Source organism: Ornithorhynchus anatinus, chromosome 9, assembly GCF_004115215.2.
Source record: "Ornithorhynchus anatinus isolate Pmale09 chromosome 9, mOrnAna1.pri.v4, whole genome shotgun sequence".
Taxonomy (NCBI): Eukaryota; Metazoa; Chordata; class Mammalia; order Monotremata; family Ornithorhynchidae; genus Ornithorhynchus; species Ornithorhynchus anatinus.
Window position 1 is genome coordinate 40,321,430 of NC_041736.1, and position 17,519 is coordinate 40,338,948.

Sequence of the window (17,519 nt, forward strand, 5' to 3'; positions counted from 1 at the left end):
AGCCGAAGCCCCCAACTAATAAGCTTCCAAAGAATAGGGTCACCCCGGTTCCACCGGTGACCTAAGTCTGAGCCAGGAGGAGGGAAGGCAAAGGGGAGGTGGATGGGGAAGGTTAGGGACGGCAGCTAAGACTTGAGAGGAAACCACTTTGCTCCCCTCCTCTGAGCAAAGCTGCTAATCCCCTTCTAAAGGCCCTTCTACCTCTAAAGAGAGAGCTGACCAGCTAGACATCTCGAGACCAGTTGGAGACCAGTTGGAGACCCTTTCAGGCTGGGCCGTGGACCTAAAGGGCATGGGCAAGACTCAGAGCAAGGGAGACCGGAAGAACCTGGCAAAGACCAAGAATGGGGGTTCCCTCCCACCCCACTGAGCAGAGGCCGGAAAACCTATAAAGAAGTGAAAGAGGAGGAAAAACTAAGGAACTAACCGAGAAGGCCGAGGCTGGGAAGGTGGGAGCCCCAGGAAAGCCAATGAGGGAGAGGGCTTTCCCCTTCCTTCCCCAACGAACCACCCGCCTCACGAGGCCTGTGATGGGATCCCAATGCCAGCAGTCCCCTCCCACCCTCCCGCCCCCCTCCCCGCCGAGAGAGGCTCTGGACCCGGCTATTTCCTTCCACGTTTACGACTGTTCTTTGGGAGGTGGACTTTGCGCCCCGCCCCGGGCTCCGGCTCGGGGTCCGGCTCGGGCTCGGGCTCCGGCTCCTCCTCGCTGGTCTCGCCGGCCGCTGCGGGAACCGCTGGGGGCCCCAGGCCCCTCTTGCTCCGCCTGCGCCCCTTCCCTCCCTTGGGGCTCGGCTCTTTCTGCATGGGCTCGACCTCGGGCTGCTGCTGCTGTTTCTTACTGCCCCAGGGCAACAGTTTCCTCTTCCGCTGCTGTTGCCATCGCCGCTCCTCCTCTTCCTCTTCCTCCTCTTCCTCCTCCTCCAGCTGCTGCTGCTGCTGCTGCTGCTGCATCTTCATTAGCTTCTCAAAGCTTTTGGTTGTCGTAGTGTTCACGATGAACCAGTCCTAGGAATTCAGAGTGGAATGAACGAGGTTTCCTAAGCTTCCACTGAGAAATTACAGAACACTCATTAGCGGGCCTGGAACCCACGTATCTCTTCATAACCAAAACTTCAGGTAACTGAACGGACGCTCCCGGCCCCTCCCCAACCTCGGTCACTCCTCTCCCGCCTCATGCGTAGTTCCTGAGGAAACCGATCCAGAGTCCTCTGCTGCGATGGGAAGGGGTAGGGGCAGGGACAGTCTCCGGAGCGACCGCAGCTTGGGCTGGGTCGGGGTGAAGAGGAGGGGGACGGGTAGGGGAGGCTCGGCCGGGTAACGCGGGGGGAAGAGGCCGGCCTGAAGTGGTGGCTTGTGCTGGGGTTGGGCAGGCAAGACAGTGCAGAGAGATACGCCTGCACCTGTGATTCTCTTGGGTTTACCTGTCTGGTCAGTCAAGTGCCTGTTGGGAAGTGGTTCGATGCGGTTAATACCTCATTAAGGTACCACGGGTGGGGGAAAAAAAAAAACAGTCTCTATCCCAGGGAGTGGGCGGGCCATCGTCCCTTGAAACCCCAGCCCTGAGAAGCATGGATTCAGGCCCTGCCAGGTCTCAGGGAGGTGAGGGTGGGGGTGGGGGTAAGAGGTGGGAAGGGACGACTCCTCTCTCAGACGCCGCGCACTGTGGGCACGCGTGCCGGTTCAGCGACGGCAGCAGTCCTCACCTCAGCGTGCACGGAGTTGATGTGGTACTTGACGCCGCTCTCGGACACAAACTCCTTCTCACACAGGAGGCACTTGTACTTTCCGGCCACAAAGTCTCCCTGAGGAGGGAGAGAGGCCCGTGGGTTTCCTGATATTTGGGGGGTGGGGGGGTGGGCCGGGGACTCCCTAGCAGTAGGCAGAGGGGGTGGGCTTCCCTTGGAGTACGGGAGAAGCAGAGTGGCCCGGTGGACAGAGCACGGGTCAGAGTCAGAGGACCTGGGTTCTAATCTCAGCTCTGCCACTTCTCCGCTGGGTGATCTTGGGCAAGCCCTGTCACTTTTCTTCAGTTACCTCCACTGGAAAATGGGGATTATGACAGGGAGCCTTATGCTGCATCTATCCCAGCGCTTGGTACAGTAACTGGCACACAGTAAGTGCCTAACAAATGTCATTTGAACAAAAAAGAGGCAGGGGAAGGGAGACGGGAAAAAGGACTCAGAACCAAGAAACAACCTCCCTTCTGTCAGCTTGGACCAACTCCTCAGCCTTCTTGCGTCCTTATCCGTACGCACCCATTTGGGTATTATTTTTTTACATCCATTTTCACCATTTTAAGTAGTAAATATTCACCCGTTAATAACTCCTGTTCAACCCCATTAGATTGCTGGCTCCTAAAGAGCAGGGAAAGGGGGTGGTCTTCTTCTCCGTTTCCCCAGAAACCTGGTGCTTTCCTCTGCACCCAGAGCCCATTCGATAAACGTGGTTAATCCTGAAACGGAGGCCGACCGGGCGGCGCGCCAGCCAGAAGCACATACAGACCCCTCCCCGGCCACTGTGGGACTAGGCCTCCAACCACTGTCAGCTGCCAGGAGCCTTGGCCCATCAAGGAAAAGCAATGAGGGAGGACAGGAACAGTCCAGCTGGGGTGTGAGGTGCTGCTCAGAAGGGGAGGAGGCCGGCCCATCTAAGCCACTCCAGCCAGCCCTACTCTGAGGCGCAGACAGGTTGGATGGGTTCTAGGTCAGCGCTGGGGGGGAGGATTCCAACCCCTGGGGCATCCCTAACCCCAACCTTGCCTCCTCCTGGTCCTTCAGGCCCAGACGACAGCCCCTGACCGGACTTCCAACAGCCCCTGACAACCTCGACCCAGGCGGCAAAACCAGAATCCAGCCGGCCTCTGGAGACAAGAGGAGCGTTCATTCAATCAGTCGTATTTATCGAGCGCTTAGTGTGTGCCGAGCACTCTACCGAGCGCTTGGAAAGTACAATTCAGCAATAAGTAGAGACAATCCCTGCCCACACCGGGCTTACAGAGTGGTCAGTGAGTGGTCACTGGCCATTTGGGTCAGTGAGTCCACTGCCATGCCACCCTACCATACACTTTGGACCCTCGAGTTTACTGCGGTTAGGATGGATAACTGACGAAAATGCAAGAAGTTACAAACCAGCGTGCAAGTGCCCAGGTGAGCTTTGAGGCCAGACACACTGCTGTAGACAGATTCGCATCCCTGTAAGAGACGAGGGACACGGCACAGTCATCGCCCCGCCGAACACCAGCCGACTCTTCCCGCCAACCTCACGTGCCTTGCCGTCTCCCAGTGGCCACCCCCAAGTAATGAGATAAAAGCCAGCAAACAGCCCACCTCTCTGACAGTAAAGATGAACTGAAAGAGGTCTGCACAGGAGAAGTTCAAAGAGAGAAAACTCAAGGGTTTCACTGAACGAGAAAGGATGGAGGGGCAAAGAAGGGATAAAAAGAGGGCAGACAAGCAGACGGTTTGGGAGAGGGCAGACAAGTCTCAGAGCAGGGCAGGAGAGAGAAGGATAGAGAGAAACAGAGGGCAGGGCAAGTGTCTACGGTCCTCAGGCCGACCTCGGGCGTTAAGCATCATGAGGAAACAAGCAAAAGAAAGGGCCGAGTCACCTGGTTGGGACAATGGACACGCCGATACATCTTGATCTCAGACTTCCATTTGCACAAGACGTCCTGGCTGAAGGTGGGCAGCCCGGGCCGCGTGTACTTCAACTGCAGGGTGAGACCAGAGACGGTCAGGGCACCCCAATCCTGCCGTTCGCCATCAGTGCCCTCCCCGCCCCCCAAAACCTCGCCTCCCACCCCACAGGTTAACTGGGAGGGAGTCCTGAAATCCCACCAGGACCAACTTGGGTACCAAATTCTCCTGAATCATCAATATAATGGATGACTACTATGTGTGGCTTCAGACTGACACTAAGAGACGGGGAGAGTTTACCAATCCATCCAGTCTCCGCATTAAGGCGGAGAACATTGAGGTTCTCATCTCGGGTCTGACATCACATGCAGGCGCGTAACCTCGACCGGAAGAACGCTCCCCAATTCTGCCGACACGCTCTATCCAAAATGCAGAGGGGAAAAACTGCTTCCTCCGAACAGTGGAAAAGGCCCATTTGCATGGCCGGGCAGTAAGGGCCGCCTAAGAAGTTTGAGCTATCAAGGCTTTAGTGCTTGATCTCTCTATTGAGGGAGGGAAGGAAGGAAGAGGGAGGGAACGTGTGGATCCGGCACAGCTCTCGACATGGGAATCTACGGATCAGCAGGGACGACGTTATAGCAGTTCCTATATGTCCCCCTTCTTCCAATGCACCCCATCTTTCAGACCCACAGAAGAATAACTACAGACCTGGCAGTACTTTCACACAAGTCCCGTGTCGGATCGGAGCGTCACGGTCGAGTCGCATGCTACTAAGTGGCCACCCCCAATCTTCATATTTTGTAATATTCACAACACAAGATACAACCTCACAAAAAAGTACGCCCTCCTTTAAGCCCATCTCTCCAAGAGAGAATGGATCTGGAAGACTAGGTTTGAAGGCTGAGTTTCGGTGAGCCTTGTGGCCTAGTGGAAAGACCAGGCGCCTGGGAGTCAGAGAACCTGGGTCCTACTTCCAGCTCTGTCACTTGTCTGCCGTGTGACCGGGGACGAGTCACTTCATTTCACTCCCAGCTGGCCCTACGAAGACCCACGGCTGGTCCAGCCCAGAGGGAGCCACCTGCCCCACTGAAACACTCCCCTCTCTACCACCTTAGCTCCCTTTGCAGGGATGTTGGGAGGCCACAACAAGATCATTGAGGCCTGAACATTTCAGGCAATTACAAGGTGGCCCAACACAATTATCACCGTCACCTTCCTGTCGTCGGGCACGAGGTCCTGAAGCACCTTCTTCTTGGGCCACTCTTTGGCGAGCTCGGCACTGGCCAGCTCCTGCAGGTAGTAGACGGCCACCTTGGCCGAACGTCTCTGCACGCGGCCCCCAGCGTCCGGCTCCAGGCTCAGCTCCCGCAGGCTCTCCGGCCGTCCCGGCTCTGGGAAGAAGGAGATCTTCGGGGAGGAAGCAGAGAGGGGACCCGACTGCATGAACAGCCTGCCTCGAGCTGAATCGGAAAGCCCGACGAGCGCAGGTCTCGCCTCCGGCCCCTCGTCCTAGCTCCTGGATCTGCAGCAGCCTCTGATTCACGAGCCATAACCGGCCCTCTGGGGAACAAAAACGGCTCTCGGACATGGGCTTCCACTGGGTGGGGGAAGTGAACAATCCCGGGCTGGGCACTGTCGGGGGGGATGGGGAAGGGGGATGCCATCAGGCTTCATTCCCACGGTTTTCCAAGCCGTCCCTCCGACTTTGAGGTGGAAAAGGGACGTGATGGAGCCAAGATGGTGACTCCAGGCTGTGCCCCTTGTTGGCAGGGTATGAGCCCGCCTGGTTTGGGGACGATTAGTGTTCTTCCCACCCCCCTCAACCGGCGGCAAGGTGAGCTGGAGCCTTCTTGCCATCCCTATCCCCCCAGGATCAACTTGGCAGGCCAGCCAAGCCGTGGAGGGAAGGGCACCGCTGGCCCACCATTGGGGCCGGGACAGAGGGCCAGAACGGCCCCCACGCCGGACACTGCAGCCAGTGGCGGTGACAGCAAGTGGGCTACAGGCAGGGCAGGGAAACGTCGGAACAGGGGATGCAGGCGGGGAAGGAGGGGCGAACATCCCCTGCGCCAGCCACCAGGTACGCTGACCACAGTCCCGGGGGCTCCTGAGGTGAGGAAGATTCACACACCCCCGCAACCTCCACATACATACCACCAGTTAAGCGGCAGTTGCCGCACTGGAGAAAGAGGAGGAGGGTGAGAATGAGACTGTAGCAACAGAGCAAGCTCCAGTGCCTTGCAAATCTGCCCCCCTCCCACTCTCCTTCCCTCCCAATGAAAACAACCAGGGACAAGTTAATTCATTCTCTTTTTCTCTCCCTCCCCTTTCTCTTTCTTCTTTTTCTTCCCTCGACCCCTCCCCTTTCCTCTCCCCCCTTCTCTGTCCTTTAGAAGACAACAATGTAAAGACAAGGGTACCTTTTAATTATTCTGGTCGTTTCCTAACAACCACACTAAACTGTGTTGAAATTGAACGACTGACTCACGGCACACCAACTGCTCAAAGCGTGCATTTGGTTTGGCTCCTCTGCACAGAAAGGAGCCGACCCCATTCTAGCCAAACTCACAGCTGGGGTCAGCTACGCTGGCCATATTTCAAGCAAAATCACAGGGCAATATGGATAGATGAGACAGTTAATGGAAGTGCAAGAGAGCTAGGGTGTCCTGAGGATAAGGGGGTGGGGAGTAGGGTCTTTAACATGAGGCTCAGGAGGGTCACCACCCCACCTCTGGGAAGCCCCAGCTCTCCCCTCCTTCAAGACTGTTGACTCTGGGAGGGGGCGGGGGGCAAGGAACTTGTTGCCCTAAAGAACACCTGTTGAGGTGTTTGAGCTTGTACATTCTCTAGTTTTATTCCTCTCCAGAAACAACAGCAGACATACAAGGGAGGGAGAGATGAGAAGAGAGGGAGAGAGTTGGCAGCCCGCCAGCCCGCCTGTCAGGCCACCAGCCCACTCTCCCACCCGCCTAACAGGCCCCCTCCCCTCGCTGCTCCGGGACGGAGTGGGTACTCACAGGCCCGTGCTCTGACCTCAGGTGGTACGTGAGTCCAGCTTTGGACCTATAGGCCTTTCCACAGTGATGACATTTCAATGCCATCTTCTCCAGCTCTGCAGCCCCTTTGCCGCATTTCTTGACGTGGTAGAGGTAGCCCATGATGCTGGTGAAACTACCAGAGCAGCTCTGCAAAACAGAGAGAAGCCCAGCCCTCAATTCTGCCCCTGTCACATCTCCCTGGCAAATGCATCAGGCCTGCCTGCCTGCCTTTCTTTCTCTTTCTTTCTCTCTCGCCTCCCCGCAAGAGCCCGCCTTCTTCCAGAAGGGCATTCTTTCACCTAAGGTAAAACTAAGAACCATCAAACTCCTCTGAACATCAAAGCCCATTCTCTAGCTCAAAAGCCCCCCTAGGTCTGCAGCCAGGACACCCCACCCCAAGGAGAGTAAGGGGTTTGAAGTGAAAACTGATGGAGCGGGGAGGGAGGTAGCCCTCAGAAGGGGTGCACAGAATGGGGACAGAAGACTGATGCGTGGTGCTATGGAAGGACAGTGGGACCTTGTCCCCAGAGGTCAGAGGAGGAAAAGCCATCCCAGGGCAGAGAATGTGTCTATTACTGCCCTCTCCCAAGCGCTTAGTACAGTGCTCAGCGCCCACCAAGCGCTCGATAAAAAATTCGACTAACTGACCGACTCACCTCCCGCGTGCACTTGAGCTTCCCCATTCTCTTCAGGACCTTCCGGAGTCGCTCCCGCTCACTGGGTTCATCCAGTTCCCCTCCAGCTTTCAGGATAGGCTGGACGGAAAAAGAGACGGTCGGGCAGAGACGCATAGGGACCACAAACATACGGGAAGGAAAGGAGTCAGGTAGAAGAACAGGGAAGACAGAAGGTTTACTTTTCTCCAGGATCTTTCCCTGGGATCGGTTGGTGTGGTGAGTTGAGTTCTGAGCACCTTCTCTCTCCGTACATGTAACTTCAGGGTTCACCTCTTTCTTTGGCGAGAACGCACACGTACCCGCGCACACACACACACCCGCGCACACACACACTTGCCATCCCCGCAACCGTGATGTTTGTCATTCGTCCCAAGCATGGGCCTTGGAGTTACAAGACCCGGGTTCTAATCCCACCTCCACCTCTCGTCTGCTTTGTGACCTTGGGCAAGTCACCTCACCTAACTTCTTTGTGCCTCGGATCCCTCCTCTGCAAAGTGGGGATTCAATACTTCTTCTCCCTTCTACTTAGGTTATGATCCCCACGTGGGACCTGATTATCCTCTATCTAATCCAACACTTGTACAACGCTTGGCACGCAGTAAATGCTTGACCACTACCGCAATTATCACTGTTATTATTAGTGTTATTGCTATCATTATTCCCAGATCCCTTGCTGGCTCCCCTGAGGTCCTGCTGGCCCCCCAGATGAGATAGACCCAAGAAGCATACACTGTCCCTAGCCCCCACACTGAAGGCAGGGCTCCTTCTTACCAAGTTATTGTGATCTGCCATGACATGATACTTCATCCCCGCCAGCGACCGCAGCTGCTTCCCACAGTGGTGGCAGGTAAACATCTCCTGGAAAGGGGAAAAGCCCCTCAGAGCCCTGGGAACCAGAGCCGGCCACCCCGGGGACAAGAGCCCGTGTAACTGCCGGCCTTCACCTGCCCCTAGGTTCGGCTCTGACCTCGCCCGCCTCCCTTCTCCCTGCCCACTCTGCTCAGGGCAAGGAAAACGGTGCCCTGGGGGGGTGGGGGGGGCGGAGGAGCGGGCGGAGGAGCGGGCGGAGTGGGCTACAAGTGTGGGAGAGAACTGCAGCAGGCACTCTAAGATCCCGTTACCTGTTTACAGTTTTTCATGTGCTTCTTCAGACCCTCCACCGTCTTCCTCACGACTGCCCGGCAGGTGGGACAGGAGACTCTGCCTTTATCCAGGATTTCCAGATACCACTGCTCCTCGACACTGCCTGCGGAGGCAGAAGGAAAAGAACGGTCCAGGCCCCAGGCCACTGAGCTAATCCCCCAACCCAGAGCCTTCCGGGCAAGGAAAAATCGAAGGATCTGGAAGGTGGGCCTTGGCACCAGGTAGCTGAGGTTATCCCTGACAGTTAACCCCCACTCAGGGGAGGAACCCCAAGGAGTCCCATTTCCAGCCAGTATCGGTCCTCCTGAGGTGGAGCAGTCCACACCAGCGACCTCAGCTGCTCTTGACCCAGAAGAGCCCCGTGGTCCGCCCGGGCCCCCGAAGAGGCAAGATACCTGCTGCATACGTGGGCGGCTCCTTCCTCACGTGCCGGCCTGGGGGTTTGGGATTGTGTTGACCTCCGGCCCGTTGCTTCCTCCCTGGTGGGGAAGGGACAGTTAAGACCAGACCCTTGCATTATTCAACTCACGGCACTCCAAGAACAAGCCCCCAGATCCCTTTCGCCACAAAGATGAAAAAAGGCAGAACTGAGGGGTGGGGTGGAGTGGAGCGGGTCTCCCATCTATGCCCAGTCCCCCAGACAGCCTGGTTAGGGACCAACTCTCAGTTCCACGGCTCCTTCCCTCTCAGAGAGACCACCCCATCCGGCAGGATCGAGAAAAGGAAGGCAGTTTGGAGCCTGGCACTCCTCCTCATTACCAGAAACTTTCTGCTTCTTCTTGGGGAACTCTTCATAGTCTTCATCCTCTTCCCGGGTGGGCTTCTTCCTCCCCTTGGATGGCCCTCCTCCTGTGACTGAGGGGACACACAGAACAGGCCCCGGCCACTTGGTTTCTAGCTTGGACCCAACACGCTATCCGCCGTGATCTTGGGGATTAAGCAGGCCGATCGTCAGGCAGGTCGTGTGACCCGCTATAAGCTACCCTCCCCAGAGCACCTGTAGGCATTACTGGGGAATAATAACAATATTAATAGTAATAATAATAAAAGGCACTCACTATATGACAAGCCATGAGGCATATGCAATAAAGCAGATCAGACACACAGTCCCTGTTCCCCCTGAGGGTCCAAAATCTAAGAGGGTGGACAGACAGGCATTTTATCCTCATTTTCCAGATGAGGAACCTGAGGCCCAGAGAAGGCCTAGGCCCAGAGCTTAACAATTACCGGTCACTCACAACCCTGGAATAGAGACTGGGTCCAAGGACGGAGAGTCCCAGGGATTGGGACCACTAAGGTCAGGGCCAGAACCTCTCTGTCCCGGGGCAGCCCGCCCAGGGCAGCCCGATACGACGACGGCCCAGCGGTCTCTTCTCCAGCCCCGACATATCCGGCAAACACAAAAGCCAAATGTGAAGCGGGCAGAGGTGGCGGGAAGACTACCAAATAGGCTTCCAAGGCACACAGCTACAGGATTAAGCGCCTTGACGGCACTCTAGGACAGGGTATGGTTCTAGCTGCTGATTTGGTATCGTCACAACATGAAATGCAGATACTGCTTAGAGAAATTCCCTCCCAGGGGCCTTTAAAAGCGGGGAGGGACTTGGGCTCTCTACCTTTTTTTTCAGCACTGGAGTGAGCAGCTGCCTTCATCCCTCTCATCTCCAGCCAGTAGGTGGGCTTGCGGATGGACGAACGGCCACCGCTCACTGGCTCCCGGGAAGAGGCAGAGGATGAGTCACTGAGCGAGTCATCGCCGGGGCTGGTCTCCTGGAGGGTGCCGTCCCATGTCCTGCTCAAAACACGACCCGGCAGATGCCCTCTAGACGCGAAGGAGCATCCGGAGGGCTCGACGGCAAAGCCCAGGGAGCCCCACCTCCGGCTCCATCTCTGATCTGCCAGGGGAACCCCGGGAGAGTCGCTTCACCAATCTGAGCTTCGGGTGCCTCGACTGAAAGGACGGTGAAGAGCTAGTTGCTCATTTCGGAAGGTGCCTGCATAGTCTCGGGAATGGAGAGACTCTCTCTGCACCCTCTCCTCGTCCCTCCAACCCGGCAGCAGCAGAGCAGCTCTGCCCCAGACTACGTTCCCAACGAAACAGCTTCAGGCTGGAAGTAAAAGTTGCGGGGAGAAGAGTGGGAAGAATACAAAACACCTCACCGCGCTCTTCCAAGAGGTGCCCACGATCTCTAGTAAGCTGGGCATTTCTTGTTGTGGGCGGAGATCGTGTCTACCGATTCTGTTGAATTATACTCTCCCAAGCACTCAGTACAGTAAGCTTCCAATAAACACCATCGATGATGATGACGATGCACCAAAACCTCACCTGACCCCCTCCCCCTACCCAGACTCTCTTGATGCCGACACCCTCCCCAGACCAGATGACTCCTTCTTCTATTCCTCCCCTCTTCTGTGGGGACTGCCTTCCTCTTCCTCTCCATCACCGTATCTCCCTTCGCCGCAGCCCGCTGCTCGAGCCGGAGTCTCGCTCCCGCCCTGTCTGGTTTCGACTTTGGCCCTACTTAGACTGGGAGGCCCATTTGTGACAGGGAATGTGTCCAACCCGATTATCTTGTAAGGCGCTTCGTACGGTGCTTCGTGCAAAGAAACTGCCTAAAAAATACCCTAATTTTTTATTATTATTATTATCGTTGGCACCACATTCTGCTTTCTGGTCTCTCCTCCCTGCTAGTGCTTCCCTCCTCCAAAATACCCAAGTGCTTTTCCAAATTCAAGATGAGAAACTTTTTACCTTCAGACCCCCTACCTCTGATTCTCTCACCCTCCTGCATCCAAATCAAACACCCAGGACTTCAGCTCAAGGCCGTTCTCCACTTGAGCAAGCATCCTTTTCTCCAGGCATCAGGATGACAGTAAGGGCTGCTTACTGTCTTGCTTGAGATTTGCCCTTTCTTCATTCTGCTCATTCACCTCGTCCCATCTTTTTAAGGTTTCTAATCTCTTTTCAGCTTTTATTTTTATGATTCATGCCAGCTGCACACGGCCGACTTTTACTACTATTACTCCACATCTTCCTAACTCGTTGTTCTGCACATCTTCCCCACTCCTCGAAACCCTCCAATGTTTGCTCATTCCTCTCCTTAACAGGCAGAAACTCTTATTAACTGTAAGACACTCAATCAGCTCCCTCCCACTTACTCACTCTCCTAATTCAAAACTCACTTCCGATACCCTTGATCACTTTATCTCTTTATAACAGGTATCCTGTTGCCTAACGTTGAGATTACTTCTCAGCATTTAAAATTTTGCTCCCTCATGACAAATTTTGTTTCGGGCATCTGAACTTTTTTTAAAAAAATCTGAATTAACACAGATACAAATAACCAGTTTTTGTATAACTAAAACTAGCTTCCTATTGAATGCGTTGAGTGCACACTCACTCCACAATAAAACAGTCTTGCAGATATTTTCTTCCCCACCCATGGAGATATCTCCAGACCTTCAAAATTTTCAACATCCTTTTTCACACTTACTGGTGACATGCCAACAATGTAATTGGTGGCAAAAAAACAGAAGAATAATACTAGTGTGGTGGGCTGAATTTTCCATTTTTACTTGCTTTCAGAGTTCAAAGGAATTTCTTTTAGACTCCGGGCTTGAGGATCCTACCATCCTGTTGATTACACAGCAGAATAATGGCGAACACCCCTAACATAGAGATCATTTACAATGAGGGCAAGAAAGCTATAGGAAAATGAAGAAATTTAGATTTAATGATATGGATGATAAGAAAGACATCTTCTGAAAGTCAGTAGTAGTGAAACTACAGAGATATGGAGTGGGGTGATCCAAGGTGTGGGAAGGTGTCTAAAACCCTGAAACTGATCTTAGGAAATAGGGAGATAATGTCTCCACTCAAGCCTAGAGAAATACTTAGAAGAATGGAAATTGAGGGTGGAGTGAATCACGGCAACAGAGCATTTACTTTTTCATGTTAGGTATAGTGCTTTAGCACCCTGTTCTGCACACAGGAAGTGCTCAATAAGTATCGCTGATTGCTTGAGGGGGGAGAGGAGAGATGGAGAAGGGGAAATAGGGAGATAGAGAACAAGGGGGAGAGGAAGAGAGAAAGCATGAGAGAGAACTTCCCTAAGGCCTCACTTTCCCTTATTTTCCCTTCCTTCTTCATCACCTATGTTTTTATATCCCTTAAGCACTTTTTCAACCACCACCCCAGCACCTACTTGCATATCCATCTATGATTTATTTTAACGTCGGTCTCCCCTTCTAGTCTGAAGGTCCTTAAGGGCAGGGATCATGCCTAGGTGCTCTCTATTGAACTCCCCCAGGCATTTAGTACACTGCTTTCCACACAGCAAACACTCAATAAATACCACTGATTGACAATCTTTGTAGTGAAATTTGACAGGAGGTAGGCTAATTTCCAAAATATTTATGATACAATGTTTAGTAGCTAGTTAGGCTACATGTGTAGCCTTGGATGGGCTGTGACAGAAGTCCACAAAATCTACTTACTTTTTGGCCCCCACTGTCCTTTTGTTCTTTTGCTGCCTGGAGTGTGTGGGTCCAGGGGCCTAGCAAATCACAAGAAAGCAGATTAGCACCAGAAATCAGTTTCAACCCCAGACCGGAGACGGGGGACAGTTCCCTACTCACACACAAGCCAGCCGGGCTCTTTTAGGGCACTTTTGGTCTCAACGCTGGCCTGGAATCACCCATCCCACCCCTTGGAAGGGCCCGGAATCAAATCAGTCTCCTCCTTCTTCCACCCTGAGACACATAAGGACTCAGTCTTCTCTCCCACGGAAAAGGAAGGAAATCGGGGTAACCTCATTTCTAGACACTATGCTCGTTGAGGGCAGGGAACGCACCTACCAACTCTGTTGCATTATACTTTTCTAAGCGTCTAGCACAGTTCCCTGTAGTTTATCTATATTCATGCCTGTCTTCCTCTACCCGAACCCCCCGGCCCCACTTGCTGGCCTATAAACTCATTTTGGGAATGGAACGTCTCTGTTTTTATTGTTATATTGTTGAGAAACAGCAGGGCACGGGCCTGGGAGTCAGAAGATCACGGGTTCTAATCCCAGCTCCGCCACTGTCTGCTGTGTGACCTTGGACACGTCACTTTGCTTTTCTGCGCCTCAGTTCCCTCATCTGAAAATCGGGCTTGAGACTGTGAGCCCCATGTGGGACAGGGACTGTCCCACCCAATTTGCTTTTATTACCCACCCCAGCGCTTAGTACAGTCCCTGGCACATAGTAAGAGCATAACAAATGCCATCATCATGATTATTATTGTACTCTCCCAAGATCTTTGTAGAGTGTTGTGCACACAGTAAGCACTCACTAAATACAACTGAATATCCTGCACACAGAAAGCGCTCACTAAATACCCCTGATGATGACGATGATGATAATGATAAATACCATTCAAAAAAAAAAATGGAGAGGATGGTTTCACACTCCACCTGTCTTCTCACTGTGCCTCGATTTCCCCTGTCCTGCCGCCGAAGCCTGGGCCCACATCCTACCTCTGGCCCGGAACGCCTTCCCTCCTCAAATCCGACAGGCGATCACTCTTCCCCCCTCCAAAGCCCTATTGAAGGCTCACCTCCTCCAAGAGGCCTTCCCAGACTAAACCCCATTTTCCTCAGCTCCCCCTCCATTCTGCGTCACTTTGACTCTCTCCCTTGGCTCTTCCTTCCTTCCAGCCCCATAGCAATTAGGTATACATGTATATGTCTATAATTCTATTTATTTATATTGATGCCTACTTACTTGTTTTGATATCTGTCTTCCCCGCCCTCCCCCAGACTGTGAGCCTGTTTGTAGACAGGGATTGTCTCTACTGCCATACTGTACTTTCCAAGCGCTTAGTACAGTGCTCTGCGCACAGTGAGGGCTCATTCTATTTATTGCTATTGTTCTCGTCTGTCCGTCTCCCCCGATTAGACCGTAAGCCCGTCAAAGGGAGGGGACTGTCTCTGTTACCGATTTGTCCATTCCAAGCGCTTAGTCCAGTGCTCTGCACATAGTAAGCGCTCAATAAATACTATTGAATGAACAAATTAAATACGACTGAAGGAACGCTGAGGAGGGAGCCCCAAGGAGAAAAGAAAGTACTAAAGTCTGGGAAAGGGGAAGCAGCGTGGCTTAGGGGCAAGAGCCCGGGCTTGGGAGTCAGAGGACGTGGGTTCTAATCCCGGCTCGGCCACTTGTCAGCTGTGTGACTTTGGGCAAGTCACTTCCCTTCTCTGGGCCTCAGTTCCCTCATCTGGAAAAGGGGGATGAAGACTGTGGGCCCCACAGGGGACAACCTGATCACTTTGTATCCAACCCAGCGTTTAGAACAGTGCTTGGCACATAGTAAGCGCTGAACAAATACCATCATTATTATTATTACTGTCCGCCGCCTGACCTGGGGCAAGCCCCTTGACTTCTCTGGGCCTCAGTTCCCTCATCTGGAAAAGGGGGATGAAGACTGTGAGCCCCACGGGGGACAACCTGATCACCCTGTATCCACCCCAGCGTTTAGAACAGTGCTTGGCACATAGTAAGCGCTGAACAAATGCCATCATTATTATTACTGTCCGCCGTCTGACCTGGGGCAAGCCCCTTGACTTCTCTGGGCCTCAGTTCCCTCATCTGGAAAAGGGGGATGAAGACTGTGGGCCCCACGGGGGACAACCTGATCACTTTGTATCCACCCCAGCATTTAGAACAGTGCTTGGCACATAGTAAGCGCTGGCCAAATACCATCATCATTATTACTACTATCTGCTGTCTGACCTGGGGCAAGCCACTTGCCTCCTCGGGGCCTCGGTTCCCTCTTCTGTATAAGGGGGATGACGACTGTGAGCCCCAAGTGGGCCCACCTTGCATCGCCCCCCGCGCTTGGAAGAGTGTTCAGCACACAGTAAGCGCCGAGGCCAGGCCGTTGTTGTTATTATTATGACGGGGTCCGGCGGGGGGGATGGAGGGAGGATGGGGGGAGGCGAAGGGGGCTGGAGGGGGTTGGTCCAAAGGGGGCCACACTCACCGCGGGGCCCGCACGGCATCCGGAAGGCATCGCCCCGACCCTGGCCTTCCCCAACGTCATCCCGCAGCGACCCCCGCCGCTTCCGCTCCGCCCCGCCTCGGGCCCGCCCCGCCTGAGACACTTCCGGTGGCCAGGCCCCCCCGACTTAGCCATTTCCGGTGGCCGGCCCCCTCCCGGCTTAGCCATTTCCGGTGGTCAGCCCTCCCCCGTCTTAGCCATTTCCGGTGGCCAGGCCCCCCCGACTTAGCCATTTCCGGTGGCCAGCCCTCCCCCGACTTAGCCATTTCCGGTGGCCGGCCCCCTCCCGGCTTAGCCATTTCCGGTGGTCAGCCCTCCCCCGTCTTAGCCATTTCCGGTGGCCAGGCCCCCCCGACTTAGCCATTTCCGGTGGCCAGCCCTCCCCCGTCTTAGCCATTTCCGGTGGCCAGCCCTCCCCCGGCTTAGCCATTTCCGGTGGTCAGCCCTCCCCCGTCTTAGCCATTTCCGGTGGCCAGGCCCCCCCGACTTAGCCATTTCCGGTGGCCAGCCCTCCCCCGTCTTAGCCATTTCCGGTGGCCAGCCCCCTCCCACTTAGCCATTTCCGGTGGCCAGCCCCCCCGACTTAGCCATTTCCGGTGGCCAGCCCCCCCCCCGGCTTATCCATTTCCGGTGGTCAGCCCCCCTCCGGCTTAGCCATTTCCGGTGGCCAACCCCCCCCCCCCGACTTAGCCATTTCCGGTGGCCAGTCCCCCCCCCACTTAGCCACTTCCGGTGGCCAGGCCATCCCGGCTTAGCCATTTCCGGTGGCCAGCCCCCTCTCACTTAGCCATTTCCGGTGGCCAGCCCCCCCGGCTTAGCCATTTCCGGTGGCCAGCCCCCTCTCACTTAGCCATTTCCGGTGGCCAGCCCCCCCCCGGCTTAGCCATCTCCGGTGGCCACCCCCCCGACTTAGCCATTTCCGGTGGCCAGTCCCCCCCCCCCACTTAGCCACTTCCGGTGGCCAGGCCATCCCGGCTTAGCCATTTCCGGTGGCCAGGCTGCGCCTCAGCCTAGGCCCGTCTCAGCCGTCGCGCGTGCGCAGTGCGCCCGTCGGCCCCCGTATTGATAATAATAATAATGTCGGTATTGGTTAAGCGCTTACTAGGTGCGGAGCACTGTTCTAAGCGCTGGGGGAGATCCAGGTTGTCCCACGTGAGGCTCACAGTGAATCCCCATTTTACAGATGAGGGAACTGAGGCCCAGAGAAGTGACTTGCCCACAGTCACACAGCTGACAATGTTGCTATTGGTTAAGCGCTTACTAGGTGCGGGGCACTGTTCTAGGCGCTGGGGGAGATACAGGGTCATCAGGTTGTCCCACCTGAGGCTCCCAGTCTTAATCCCCATTTTACAGATGAGGGAACTGAGGCCCAGAGAAGTGAAGGGACTTGCCTAAGGCCACGCAGCAGATGAGTGGCAGAGCCGGGATTTATTGAGCGTTTACTGTGTGCAGAGCACTGTACTACTCTTCTAGACTGTGAGCCTGTTGTTGGGTAGGGATTATCTCTGTTGCTGAATCGTACTGTCCAAGCGCTTAGTACTGTGCTCTGCACACAGTAAGCGCTCAATAAATATGACTGAATGAATGAAGTGCTTGGGAGAGTACAGTGCAGCAATAAAAAGACACATTCCCTGCCCACAACGAGCTGGGAACATGGCCGAGGCAAGCAATAAACAGCCTTTCCTTGTGCTCCACTCCACCCTCATCCTCCCATGCCTACTTTCTGTTACTACAGATTTCCTGCTACATATGTTCAGCAGGTTAAGTAAAAGATCAACGCTATCCAACACTCACGATACTCTGGAAGATAGATTCCAACCAGAAGCACCGATTCTGGGAGGGCAGCGGGAGCCACTGTCTCCTCAGAATTTGCACAGTGGAGGTGAAACTTAAGTCCATCCCCACAACTTTTGGGGCTCATCCTGCCTAGTTCCGTGGCTCAGTGGAAAGAGCCCGGGCTTGGGAGTCAGAGGTCACAGGT

The 17,519-nt window shown here is 54.6% G+C and overlaps 1 protein-coding gene across 1 annotated transcript; it reads right to left on the reverse strand.

Annotated features, from left to right (window-relative positions):
* Window positions 1–566: 566 nt before the first annotated feature.
* ZNF512 (zinc finger protein 512) lies at window positions 567–15,615 on the reverse strand. The gene is made up of 14 exons (XM_029072349.1): window positions 15,521–15,615; window positions 12,994–13,052; window positions 10,113–10,288; window positions 9,256–9,351; window positions 8,892–8,975; window positions 8,475–8,599; window positions 8,125–8,211; window positions 7,333–7,431; window positions 6,656–6,823; window positions 4,851–5,045; window positions 3,611–3,712; window positions 3,132–3,194; window positions 1,707–1,805; window positions 567–1,008 (listed from the first exon to the last, which is right to left on the reverse strand). The coding sequence occupies exons 1-14, from the start codon at window positions 15,578–15,580 to the stop codon at window positions 604–606; spliced, it is 1,818 nt and encodes a 605-aa protein (XP_028928182.1). The 5' UTR covers window positions 15,581–15,615; the 3' UTR covers window positions 567–603.
* Window positions 15,616–17,519: the final 1,904 nt, after the last annotated feature.

Excerpts from the sequence above, each read along its gene's own strand:
- ZNF512 (XM_029072349.1), bottom strand. The coding sequence starts at position 15,580 with ATGACGTTGGGGAAGGCCAGGGTCGGGGCGATGCCTTCCGGATGCCGT. Across the intron at positions 9,352-10,112 it reads CTCCAGTGCTGAAAAAAAAG|TCACAGGAGGAGGGCCATCC; the intron begins GTAGAGAGCCCA and ends GTGTCCCCTCAG. Across the intron at positions 7,432-8,124 it reads TGGCAGATCACAATAACTTG|CCTATCCTGAAAGCTGGAGG; the intron begins GTAAGAAGGAGC and ends TTTTCCGTCCAG.